At 41.5% G+C, this 12,175-nt stretch overlaps 1 protein-coding gene across 3 annotated transcripts in view; it reads right to left on the bottom strand.

The window, feature by feature from the left end:
* AMOT (angiomotin) overlaps window positions 1-12,175 on the bottom strand; it is a 62,938-nt gene that overhangs the window by 39,311 nt on the left and 11,452 nt on the right. Inside the window, exons 3-5 of one of the 3 annotated variants that reach the window (XM_054580354.1) lie at window positions 11,978-12,021; window positions 8,960-9,108; window positions 6,124-7,057 (exon numbers count right to left, since the gene is read on the bottom strand). In XM_054580354.1, coding sequence (XP_054436329.1) covers window positions 6,124-6,995 — 872 coding nt within the window. In that variant the 5' untranslated portion in view covers window positions 6,996-7,057; window positions 8,960-9,108; window positions 11,978-12,021. The remainder of the gene's footprint in view (window positions 1-6,123; window positions 7,058-8,959; window positions 9,109-11,977; window positions 12,022-12,175) is intronic. The other 2 variants (XM_054580352.1, XM_054580355.1) reach the window with 2 other exon arrangements.

Genomic DNA, 12,175 nt, shown 5'->3' with positions numbered 1-12,175 from the left:
ATAGAAAGTTCCAGGAAGAGAACTTTGGTATATTGTTTAATGTAGCTCTCCCATTTTTTATATCTAATACTAGACTACTAGCCATTAAGAGAAACAGAGTATGTGAATGGATCACTTCCACCACTATCACTACCATAAAGAGTATCTCTCAATATACACTAAGGACAAAAAGCTTATATACTTCACCCCCAGCACATGCCCACTGAACCTCATATACTCCCACGTCTTGTGGATGCTTATCGTACAGTTGATATTTGTCCATCCAAGAAAGACAGATGGCTAAGGGCATGGGATTTGGATCCCAACAGAGTTTAGAGACCTTTTCTACTGCTTACTAGCTGTATAAAATTGCTCAAGTTATTTTATTTGCAAGAGCCTAGTTCATTTCTGAGGTTGCAAATGAATTACAGAAATATTGGGCTCTTTGCATTTTGGAGCTCAGTAAGAATTACAAAGAGTCTCTTATCTACCTCTCAGTGAGATTGGCTGACTCTGTTAGTGATTTTGTTTGTGGGATATCCATTTAATCTTTGCTCTAAATTGCAAAATTCATGGTGAAACCAGGACAAGTCACCAGGAGCAATTAACTTTTGATATTCCAGATGCTAAAGCACATCACTGGAGTGGATACACACTCCAGTTATCATTATTGTTCATGTATATATTCCCTACAATAGATTCTCACTGTTAGGGATTTTTATAGCTACAAAATCATTCCAAACATTTGCTCATAGGTACCCAATTATCTGGATGTTCAACAGACCCTTCAAACCTGCTCAAGCCCTAGTTCCTATCTCTCAGCCCCATCAATGCCTCTGGTATACCCACATTCTTCCAATTTCATACATATGTCACTATAAACAATTACTGAGTTTTGAAGAGGGCATGAGAACTATCTGTGGATAGAAAAATTTGTATGGTTTTTATGATTACAAATGGAAAGTTAGTACCTTTACAAAACCTTTTTACCAAGAGCTTAAAACACTCATCCAATGAAAAGCCTGGGAGCTGTTTACAAACTTATTTGGGTAAGAGTCTTTCTCCATTTTCCATATTGTGGATTTTTAGTTTCCTTAGAAATAAAATTTACTATGTGCTCTTCTTCTTCTTCAAGTAAAAGCTAATATATATATTCTGTCCAGAAGGTCTCCAGCCTTATAATGTGAAAAATAGAGACATTTTTGGAAAAAGATATAAGATACAAGAAACATTGTACACAGGATATTAATGCTTCAGTCCCCTTCAAAGTAGGCACCTTGGGACCTCACACAGTCCTCCCAATCACCATCAGCTGCCCTATCATATTTTCCTGAATCTCATCATCAGTCTGAAATCTCTTCTATTTCAAAGGTGATTTTAGTTTTGAGAAAACCAAGAAGTCGCAGGGCTCCAAATCTGGGCTGTAGGGGTGCTGAGTTACCTGTGTGATTTAATTTTTTGTCAAAGAACTCTGCATGAGACATGATGCATGAGCAGGTGCATTGTTGTAATGAAGCTACCAATTACCAGTTGCCCATAGCTGCAGCCTTCTGAATCATCCAAATAGCTTCATAGTGGAATGTACAAGCTTAACACACAATTTGATGTAGATCATTTGCTCTACTCACTCAGTCATTTTGAATGCAACAGACACACAGTACACATGTTCACTCAACACCACCCCCACTGACTAGTACAGTGAAGTTTTCATTGTTCACACATGGACATTCCAGTCCACTGTCCCTGGCTGGAGGTTACATTGTGTCATGCAAATTGTTCTCATTATATTAACAATGATTGGACTTTTCTGGAAAGATTATAAATATATAATTTCTCTATAGGTAAATATAATGTCCTGGGATTTGTTGGGACTTTTGGATATCCTGGGCAGAAAAAAAAGGAGGCTTACATTTCATGGTCTCCAATTCAGTTCTCAAAATTTAAGGGAAAAATGACCACATTAACCTTCATACTTATAATCAGAATTTGAAAACCCAAGGCCTGGGAGGTGTTCTCTTTTAAAGATTGAATGCCCAATTCTAAACTGGGCTTCCTCCCCACTTCCTCCCTGCCCCTCCAGCTCCCCTGGGCCCCATCATCAATCCAGATCTCTCTCCCAAACAAGCTGGCCACTGGTCTCCTTCCAGCCTGGAGACTGAAAGGACCCTCCATTCACAGAACGGCTCATGGCCTCCTGGAGAAGACCACAAGAGGTCTCTAGAGTCAAATAAGACCAGGATTGCAGTGGCCCTGGCCACAACTCTAGGCACTGCCTAAGAGGTAAGTGGAAACAAGGCAGCTGCCCCTCAGTTTCCCCAGGCTGGAAAAGGAAGCAGATTTCAGTGCACTGTGGTGTTGGGAAAACCAAGACAGTCCGTCTCTGTCAGGTTTGCAAACATAAAGTAAGGCTTGGGCAGTCACGAGGGAGAGAACGCCCTCCAGCCAACGAACTCCATCTGGGCTCCAGCATCCACCCACCACGAAAAAAGAGGACTGTATTAACTATTGTAAAGTTCCCACTGAGAGGAGAGGACTGAAAAATGACAGGAGTACGGGAGAGCTGGGGGGATATCAGAAGAAGCAAAAACACACTCAAGATTAATAAGAGTAACAGTAATAATAAAGGTGGTACTGGGTTAGCAGCACATTCCCCAGCGCATCAGCATGAATTGCTGCCCACTGGCATATTAAATAGGAACAAGACACCAGCAGACAACAGAATCACATGATCCCATGGAAGCCCTGACCTACCTCCCTGTCCTTCCCCTCCCTTCATCCTGCCCCTTCCTAAGACAATGCAGTTCCCTAGTGCTCTGCAAAAAAGGGAAAAGGGCATATATGCAGGACTGAGGCCAATGACCAAAATCAGCATCCCCCCAAAGCAGGGAGAACTCCCTCGCAGAGACAGCTTACAGAAACACAAAGGGATAGCAAAGGTAAGTCCTTTTGAGTTGACATAGCACCTTCCACCCTGCTGCCTCCTTGACTGGAAGCCCCCGACCTCCCCAGCCACACAACCACCCACCCCACATACACATACTACATACTCCCGGCCCACTTGTATATAAGCCCACACATTCACACTCTCACCAGAGCAGGTGCCACCAACAGCCTGGAACTCAATTTATTCTACCCACAGAAACAGTGCCTTTCCCAGGCTCTGTGATGGTAAATAAGTGAATCCTGGAGAGGGCTGCATATTCTTGATTCTTTCTCTTGCACAACCAGCTCTGCTCTGAACTACAGAGTTAGGTCACCCTTAGATTCCACTAAACAAGGATTTCAAGAAACCTCAGATCTGGGCATGATTTCAACAATTGAAAGGAGGTGGCTGCTTTACAAACAGAAAAGACTTAATTTTTAAAAGCAGTTGATAAATGTATAAACACCAAATGCAGAACAGGCTCAGTACTTAAGAAGACAAATATTTAGAAAATTTTTAATTGTTCACATGATTTGCCCTTGTTTCCTATCTGGAGACCTGAGTATTCAGGATATCTATTTTTTAAGTGGGGAGGAGGGCATATGGAAGATGAAGTAATAAAAATATTGTTTATATCATTTTGTTCATTTTTAACAGCAAATCTCTAACATTTTACTGCACCTTGAAAGGCAAACAAAGGTTTTTTTTGGACAACACTTTGTTCAAAGAGCTTGCTTTGCATCCATATCTGTAATTTGTGGATTAAGAAATAAGAATTTAGTCTTCTAATTGTTTCGTGCCATCAGCAGTTACTTGGAAAGGTAGTCACAAACTCTTCAAGGAAAGAAGGAGGACAAACGTATGACCACTTAAAGAAGTGTACGCTTCTGGAATGCAATTCACTATCTCCCCTTGCCAGTAATTTGTCAACTGGTGCCACTCCCTCATCCCGTGCCCTGCAGACATTTTATTGCCAGAATTTGTCTGATGCAGACCCAAACTTCACACAGAGCATCTTTTAAGTTTGATTATTCATCAAGCATATCAAGCACACTGTTCCTCTCCCATATAGAAAAAGAAAAACTGTTAGAGCAAAGCTGTGTTATTAAACTACTGCTCAAGAGAGAGTAATCAGCATGGACTCTACTGCTTTTGGGGATAGAAAAATAGAGCCATAGATGATGTAGGAGGGAAGAGAAAATACAGTATCTTCCTGTAAAATAGACGCAGCTAAATTTCTCTGGTGGTTTAATCAGTAGGGGAAGAAAAAAAAATCCCTCTTTGGGTTCCTTATTATTTATTTAGGCAGATCAAAGGACTTTTCCATCTAGCTTTAAACACTGTGGGAGCCATTTCAGATCACAAACAATACTGGTGAATGAGTTCTGAAAATAGCTTTCCTGAGAAGGGGGGTCATGTGCTGAGTGGGGCTTTGGATTCTGCTCCACACCCTAGCAAACACAATCCCCTCCCAAAAGGCAACAGACATCAGCCCATCCACAAACGGTAGGTAGGGAGTCCCACAGACTCTTCCATACTAATTGGAAGAACAAAACAAAAACCCCAGCTTCATTGACATTTTGCTGGCTTGGACGGGTTTCCACTAAGCTAAGCAATCCAAAAGACCAACCTCTCCCTGGGTCTTCCACTTCATTCGGAAGAGGGGAATTGAGTTCTTGCTCTCATTTAAACCAGAAAGACCCTGTCCATTACTCCATTTCCTGTTCCAAGCCACTTATCAGAACTTAGGCTCCTGTCCTTTGAAAGCTGCACAGAGAAGGTTGAAAAAAGGTTAGAATATGAACCTGAGTTAAGGAAAAAAAATATCCTAAGCTGGAAAAGTTAGGGGTGGAGCCAGTGAATTGCCTCTAGCTAAAAAAGTGGACCTGGAAGGAGAAAATGATGAAATACCAGGAAATGCAGGGACATGCTCTTACCTGACCTCTACTCCACCCCTAACTGCCTTGTCTCCTGAGTCACCCAATGAAGAACTTCAAGCCAAGAGGCTTTTTCCCACAAAGGAGTGAGAAGGACACAGGAGACAAAGGAATATCAAAGATAACAGGTCTAGTCTGGGAGTCCCTTATGGAAAAGGCCACCCTAGGTCCAGGCACTTCAAACCTCATTGCCACCCCTTATTACCCATGGTAACAGGGAAGGAATACCACATAATTTCCATCATTGTTGCCCATGGTTGAACCTTCCCTCTGTCCCATATGCTGAAATACTACTAATCACAGACATGGTACCAATAGTAACAATAGGAACAATGAACAAAATAATGGAATCTAAGGTCTGGTTGATAGAGTAGGCCCTTAAATAAATCACAAGTATACATGGGTAGGCAAAAGTAGGTTTACAGTTGTAATACAAATAAATAACACAATAATTAATAAATAATAATATAAGAACAAACTCCATCTTTCACACACTCACAACTGTAATCTTAGATTTGCCAACCCCTGTATTTAAGAAGAACTGAATATATGAAACAGTACAGTATTCCGGAACTGACAGCAAGTGGTACAGAAGTCATGGGTGTATGCCTTTTATATTTTAGCATCTGATGAAGACTTCTGTATAATATGATGTAAACTTAAATGAGATGTCTAAAAATGTAATAGGCAACTAGCAAAGTCTCTACAAAAGAAAGATAAAGCAATCCAGATTTCATAAACTAAAAGGAAGTACAAGACAAGTTACATTATGAACCTATGCACGTATAGTTCCCCCACAGTATTATGTGGATGCTTGTTTACTGCTTAAAAGAATCACAGTAATTCTGCAGAAAGATGTGTTCACAAAAAATATGTGATGAAAGCTTTGCAAAGGCGAATAAGTAGAAGTGATAGGATATTTCAGACTAATTAAAGTCCAAGATAATTTGCTTCTGCTCCTAAAGGAAGGGCTTAATAACTTACAAGATGGAACACAGACCCTTCTTTCAATATCCTAAGAGATGGAACAGCAAATAGGTGCTGAAATCATCCACTAGGCAGTTGAAGCCATACTCAACCTATAAAGTTCAGGGAATGTTAATACTGTGCTAATTATGGATAGAAATTCAGGTTGGCAGAAAATTTACTAAGTCAGGGGCCAGCCATGCATTGCAGAGTCTGTTATTCCAAACACCTACCCATTTCTTCCCTTAAGACTCCTAACACACAGCAGAAGCTGGTTGAGGAGGAGGTTAGAAAATTATAGAAAGGGAACTCTCTTACCTGGCTGCTCCATACTCAGGGGGATGCTGATACCTCACCAGTTGCCCCTCTGTTCTCCCTGGCTGGTTCAAACGATGCTCACTATAGAAGTGCCCTGGCTCTTGGGGCTTGCACACTACAGACTGGGGTGGCATGCCCTTGAAGGGATACTCAGGTGGGGGGCCTCGATGTTCCATGCCCTTCAGGCTATGCTGGCTTGGAGGTGGCCCTTGGGCCTTGAAGAAATCACTGGAACTTGCGGGATTCTTGTAGAGGTCATTGGATTGTGGTGGGGAAAGGGGAGCGCTGGTAACAGGTGGATGGGCCTTAACTCCACTGGTGGCCAGAGACATCTGCATTAGTCGTTCACTCAAAGAGCGGACGTGTCCTTGCTTAAGGTCTCTGAGTCCTTCATCTTGGTGCATCTTCCCAGGATTGAGCCGCTGAACTGACGGGCGTCCCTCAGTCCTCATCTTCTGGTTAGTGACTCCAGTGACATAAAAAGCAGCTCCAACACTGGCATGCTGTTGGCCCCGAAAGTACTGGGACTGGACTTTGGCCTCTTCATAGGTCGGGAGTTCTTCATTATTTTGCATTCGAGGGGAAAGCTGCTTCTCCATGATGATGCTTTCTGACTGGATTTCCTGCCCCTGGGGTTCTTGTCTAGCAGCATGTGCCACAAGCTGTTGGTGGTGATCCTGGGGACTCAATACATCATTCTGAGCACCTGGGTTCCCACTGCCACTGGGGAAAGGAGGGCCATTCCCTGTGGCTTGCTGGTGTATGGCAAGCAGGTTGCGATTCTCACTAGGATTGCCATAGCGAAGCTGCTCTTGTAGCAGACGCTGCAACACTGTGGTTCCTCCACTTGGCTGTTCTTCAGAATTTCTCATCTCTATTGCTGGTGGTGCCTTGTGAAGAGAGAGAGAAATTGGGCACCTGGGCTGCCCTTGACCTAGGAAGGGGAAACAGGAAGCTTAACACCCAGTTGATGGATAAATCATTCCTCTAAAAAGGAAGAAAATGGGAATTTGGGGATGAGGATTCCATTGCGATACAAAGTAGAGAATTGAATCTAGAATTAATAGATTAATTGTTTGTGACTTCTGACTCTAGCACTGATATGATGAGGAACTTGGAGGCATAAGTAGCTGTTTCCTCTTTTACTTTTAGCATGGGTTAAATATTCAATCTTGACTTAACTTCTAATAGGACTGGGCAAACTTGGAGCAGTTAAATAGGGGGATCAGAGAGGACAAACTCCCTAGGGCCTTACTTACAGGGTTCATCTCTCTGTATTCTGTATAAGTGAAAAATCCAACTCTTATGGCTGTGGCAGTAGGGGCAGGACAATAGAGAGAAACTACCTCATAGACAGGATCTGTAAAGCAGTTCAGCATGTAAAGGAAGTTTTAAAATGCCAAATAATTAGTAATATAAATAAAAAAATGAAGAGAGCTTGGCTGGCAAGAAATAGAAATGATCCCTGCTTGTTGAAAATCATTTTCTCTGATCTCATAAAACTCTGAAACATACACCCACACACACGCACACACACAAAAACAGGAATCATTTTTGTATTGTCCATTTTGGATGCTCCTTGGCTTAGTAAGAGAAGGGCTTGAGACGATTGTTACTGACAAAGTTTCTGTTTCAGCCATCCTGGAATTGTCTTTGAGATGTTGTTGGGTAGGAGGAGTTTAAAGGGAAAACCCTCTCTCACTTGAACTGTGCCTCTGACAGCATTTAGAAATTGAAAAACAAAAAAGTCATCCTTCTGGAAAGGGTATAATTATAATATCCTTTCCCCACTACTAATTTTTCTTAAGGAAGTAATGTGGACTGAGTGAAACATATCAGTAAGTAAGACAACTCAAGATTCAAATTCTAAGCATGCCATAGTTTTACAGGATAACTCCCAAAATTGATTGTTTATTGTCTTCAGTTCTCCCACCTAAAAATTAGTAGAGGTAACCACTTACTCTATCTCTCTCTCCCTCTATACAGTATAGTAGTACACACAAAATCATTACAGGCTCAAAAATTCTTTGGACATAATCTGTCTCTCATATTATGTACTGCAATTTCACATTAATGTTCAATAATGAAACTTTCACTCTAAGGATCTTTAGTGTAGGATAATGGACATGATGTCACACAAAAACTCACAATAAAGGTCAACCTAAGGAACCCACAGGTTCTTAGATGAGAACTCTGGAATCCTGGTTCCAAGGCCCTGATTTCTATATTAAATAGCCTACAGTCTCTCTGGAAACATGAACTCCTTTCTTTTAATCTTACAGGGAGTGAGTGACCCAGAAGATGTGTATGACAGACAGAGAAAAGCCATCCTCTCTCCTTTCACACTTCTCGCATGATTACTGCTACATGGTTTCCAATTATTTGACAGAGTAATTTGACCCCGTAGTTCACCTTCCAAAGGCCCTTTTTAAATCTCATTAATCCAATTTTTTGGGAAGTGTACACTAAGGGCCTAAGCAACCTGCACTCAGGTTCTCTCTTCCTCCCTCCCAGTGTCCCATTCAAATTCCTGTATTTAAACAGTCAGATTGGGATTTTCTGATAAGCTGACAAGTATACATATCTCTTTCAATGCCTGAAAACTGAAGAGATGACTACCAAAAGACTTTTCCGTTTTCAAAAAATGGAACAGGAGTATGTACAGTTACAAGAAAATAACTTATAAACCCCTCCTGCAAAGCAGGAAAATCCAGACATTGAGCTGCCCCAGACCCTGAAGTATGTACACCACCCCCTCCCACTCCACACCCACCCCACCCTGCACACACACAGGCTTGAACACACACACAGGCACACACACACCAATGGTCCATACCTATTTCTGCTTTCGTTTAGGCTTAAAGCCTTGATCAGGATAGGGAATTCTTGCTTATGAGCAGCTCCAGAAACCGCAACGGCAGATTACCTCTCCCCTAACACTCAGGTTCACGTTAAGCGCCGCCAAGAGTCCAACCAGTGGTCACTCTGAAATGTTCAGGAAGGGGAGGGAGGATAAATAAAAATGTTTCCATTTTGCCACCAATGGCCAACAGTTAAACAAACCAGTCCTTCCAAGGGAATAACTTGTCCTCCCATGTGCTTGCCTTTTATATGAGTGGCAGGGTCCATTTCCACCAGGACGGAAAGGAACCCCACTATCTAGTAGTGTGTTCAGGAGATTGGCCAGTCTCCAGGAGGTGGAAATGTCCAGGTCTGACACTGGAAAAGATTTCTTTGTGCTAGCCTCACAGCCCCAAAAAGCTGCTGCTTCAATTCTGAGTTGGACTGATGGGTGATGACAGAAGCTGTAACCACCGTCACCTTTAGGGTGCGACCTTTAAAATGCTATCAGTGGTAGGGCAGGTGAGTGAGACTTATTGCCCCACATCCTAGAGGAAAGGCAGTCATCAGAAGGTAAGTTTTTGGTCAAAGATAAATGCTTAGTGGAGCTCCCGATTCAACTGCTACAGCCTCAGATGGGCAGAAGCAAATCCAAACTCCTTTTTAACCAAGTCATTAAGTATTAAGTAATTATTGCATACTGGCTACTCCAGACATAACCCTGCCTCATGCTAAACACAATGAAGGAATACAAAAGACACACAACATATAGTTCCTGCCCTCACAGACCTTACAATCTGATCGATGGCCCATTCATTCTTACTGGAGTAGCAAAAGCAATTGCCCTTCTCAATGCATAGCAGCAACACTTGTCCTTCAAGAAGATGCCCCCACTTGTTTTCTCAGCACTTCCACAGCCCCGGTATCTCTGCAAAAGGACAAGACTGGACTCACACTATAGAGATTAACTGCTGAAAATGACCAGATATGGATTTGAGATAGTCCTTATTTCTAAATACTGTTTCATCCCTCAGAAAAGGCCTGCAGATCCCACCAAAATGGTTATCAAACTGAGGCATTTGTGTTTAGGTGGCATGCACATCACCCACATACTGATCTTCTGTCCTGGCTTAGCTGTGACTCACTCATATCTCTTAAAGGAAAGGCTTTAATCTGCACCAGAGACACCATTTGTGGAACAAGGCAATGCAAAGGAAGCACACAAGCATCTCTGTATTTTGGGAGTGTGTCCAAAACATCCAAGTTTTTTAAAAATCCACAAAACCGCACAGTGATTAATTTAACATTATTTCCTTGCAACATTGCCAAAAATAAAGTGAACAGATACAGAGTGAGCAAACATGGAAATTTGTCTTTCCATCTTGTTTCAGTCCAATGTATAATCACAATCAAAAGCAAAACTGTCTCCAATCTGCAAGGTAATTATTTGGGGGTGTCTTCCCTAATTTCAGAGAGGAACGTGTAATTGCAATCAAAGTTGGACTGTTAACACAGCTATGGTAAATAACCACCATGCTTCTATTGTCCAATTCTAAACAAAATAGTTGTCTTTTTTTTCAACTGAAACATGCAGAAAACAGCCCAAGGCTTTTAAACTAGAACCTCTGGAGAAAAACTACCATACAATTCTTTGCCAATACTATTTAGATTCTTCATGCCAATCTTGATGGGTTTGCTCCTGATGCCTAAGCTCCTCACCAAGAAAACTTTACTTGTCCAAAGTCTAACTCTCTTCCCTTAATTTAGTCCTCTCTCTTTCATATTGTTTTTGAAACCCAAATAATTTTGTGTCAACTGGACACAGATTGTCCCTCCCCATTACCCCGCCCCCTGGCCTTTTCTGTTTCTGTTTAAAAGAGGAAAAGAACTCAGCCTAAGGAAAAAAAAAAAGCTTTGCTGATTTCTCTCCAGTTTGCTGATTTTTTTTCTTAAAGTACTTATATTCATCTACATGTTAAGAGTCAGGTAAAAAGAAAAACACTACTCCACTTATTTATTAGGGAAAGAAAAGGAAAATAGTCCTGTTCTCATGCACAAGAAATAAAATAGTATGAACTCTGCAACCTTTAATCTGCCCAAAGCTTTAATCACACCAACTGCTAGGTGTCTGACATCATCTTCAATCAATAAAATAACCTTGTTTCTCCTGGACAGACTGTCTCTGAGGATATTTGATAGAGGAAGAAAGGATATCTGTGGTTCTCTCTTTAAAAATGCATTTTGAATCTATATATTCAATTCTTCTGGAATAGCAACAGGGCAGCAAGGCTAAAGTCAATTCTTACCACATTTGCATTCATTGGCCATTTCCAGTATACCTGGGAGGTTGAGCCAAAACACATTAGTGAGAGCCCAGTATTTTCTATTCAAGTCCCAGAAAATCAACATTACAAGGTGGCCAAGGTAGACCAAATTCCCACCCTTCAAATAAATTCTGAAATATGCCTATAAGATCTTCTCTCTACCCCTTCAATCCCCTCCTCCTATTCTGCCCCTATCCATCATTCCACCAACTAGGATGAAGAATCTAAGTCTAGGAAAATTGTTTCTCTGCTAAATCTTGGTCAACTTGTTCATACAATTTTACTTCCAACTAAATGGAAAGAAACCAGTTCAAAGTTTTCCCTATATCTGCATGCTTGCATTTGTGCATCACACACACACACACACACACACACACACACACACACACACACACACATGCCCTCCCACACAAAAAGAAAGGCAAAACAGCCCACTGAATTCTCTCACATTCTCTCAGGTTGGTCCATATTGTGGCCTGAAGTGTCTAGGGAACAGCTTCCCCAACAGTCTTGCAACTCAGGATACTAATTCACTTCCTTTGGGAGGTAAGAAACAATGGTCTATTTGCAAATTATCCCCAGACTTTCAATGGGTAATGGGCAGGCAATAAAAACACCATGGTTAAAAGCCTGGGCTCAGAGTTACCCTGTCCAAGTTCAAATCCTGGATCTATGGCTTACTAACTGACCTCATATGTGTCTCTTGACGTCCTCAAGTCTCAAAGTTCACCATCTGCAAAAAGGGATAATGGTACTCATACTTCATAAGGTTTTTAGAAAGCTGAAGTCAGGTAATCCATGTAAAGTGTAAACACAGAGCCTAGGACATAATAAAGGCTCAATAAAAGTTAGCTATTAATATTATTATTTCAATGTGCCTTTTTTTC

The sequence above is a fragment of the Pteronotus mesoamericanus genome, unplaced genomic scaffold (assembly GCF_021234165.1).
Source record: "Pteronotus mesoamericanus isolate MK-2021 breed Mesoamerican mustached bat unplaced genomic scaffold, CSHL_Meso_final contig_58, whole genome shotgun sequence".
NCBI lineage: Eukaryota > Metazoa > Chordata > Mammalia > Chiroptera > Mormoopidae > Pteronotus > Pteronotus mesoamericanus.
The sequence above is the reverse complement of the archived record's forward strand: the minus strand, read 5'-3'. Positions and strand labels throughout refer to the sequence as shown.